The 973-nt window shown below is 73.6% G+C and overlaps 1 protein-coding gene across 1 annotated transcript in view; it reads left to right on the top strand.

Moving 5' to 3' along the window:
* Positions 1-882, top strand: part of LOC110401212 (scavenger receptor cysteine-rich domain-containing group B protein-like) — a 4,158-nt gene extending 3,276 nt beyond the window's left edge. Inside the window, exons 4-7 of the mRNA XM_021402049.1 lie at positions 101-246; positions 331-465; positions 537-626; positions 701-882. Of these exons, the coding sequence (XP_021257724.1) occupies positions 101-246; positions 331-465; positions 537-626; positions 701-882 (553 nt within the window). The remainder of the gene's footprint in view (positions 1-100; positions 247-330; positions 466-536; positions 627-700) is intronic.

Consider the following 973-nt stretch of genomic DNA (forward strand, 5'->3'; position numbering starts at 1 on the left):
CCGCCACGGCCGTCGCCGTGTGCCGGCAGCTGGGCTGCGGCGCCGGGGGGACGCTGCGCAACGTCTCGGATCCGGGCTCGGGCCCCGCCTGGCTGGGAAGCGTGCGCTGCGACGAGGGGGCCCGCTCGCTCTGGCGCTGCCCGTCAGCGCCCTGGCTCCTGCAGTCCTGCGGCCCCGCCGGGGTCACCTACGTGGCCTGCGCTGAGGCTGGAAACGACGCGAACGCGGCCGGCAGCCCGGCCCCAGGTAGCGGCCGTCGGGGCGGGAACGTCCGCGCCGCCCTCTGGGCGGTCCCCGCAGGGCTTCACGCTGCCCTCGCTGTCCCCGCAGCTGTCACTGGCGGCGGCGTCCCGCTGCCGGTTGCTCCGGTGCCCGTGGTGCTGTGCGCGCTGCTGGGGACGCTGCTGAGCCTGGCCCTGGCCGCCCTGGCCCTGCAGGCGCGCCGCGCTCGGGCTCGGCGTGCAGGTGGGTGTCACTCTGGGGTCCCTCCCCATTGGGGACGCTTGGGGACCCGGTGGCACGCGTGCTGTTTGCAGGCCCCAGCCGGGACGCTGGCTCCGAAGCTGTGTACGAGGAGCTCGACTACAGCCAGGCGCCCGAGTGCCGAGAGGGGCTCAGCCGCGCAGGTGGGAGCGCGTTCATCCCCGCAGCCGGGGCTGCCCCGTCCCCGCTGTGCCCCCAGCGCCCGTCCTCCCCCTAGGCTCTGTGCTGCAGGGCTCGGGGCTGCGGCTGTCACCTCACCTTGGGGACGAGGAGGAGGGGATTGGCACCGCAGAGGCGCTGGGTGCAGAGTATGACGATGCCACGGCCGTGCCCGAGGAGACCCTGGGGGAAACGGGGTACGATGACGTTGACATCGGCGCCGCGGGGACATCGCCGTGAGGAGGCTCCGGCTGGGGACACGGCCCTGCCCCCTCCTCCCGCTGCCCCCCACATCTCATTGGGGTGTGTTATTATTAAGCAGTACAAAGTC

The sequence above is a fragment of the Numida meleagris genome, chromosome 6 (assembly GCF_002078875.1).
Source record: "Numida meleagris isolate 19003 breed g44 Domestic line chromosome 6, NumMel1.0, whole genome shotgun sequence".
In the NCBI taxonomy this organism is placed as follows: Eukaryota; Metazoa; Chordata; class Aves; order Galliformes; family Numididae; genus Numida; species Numida meleagris.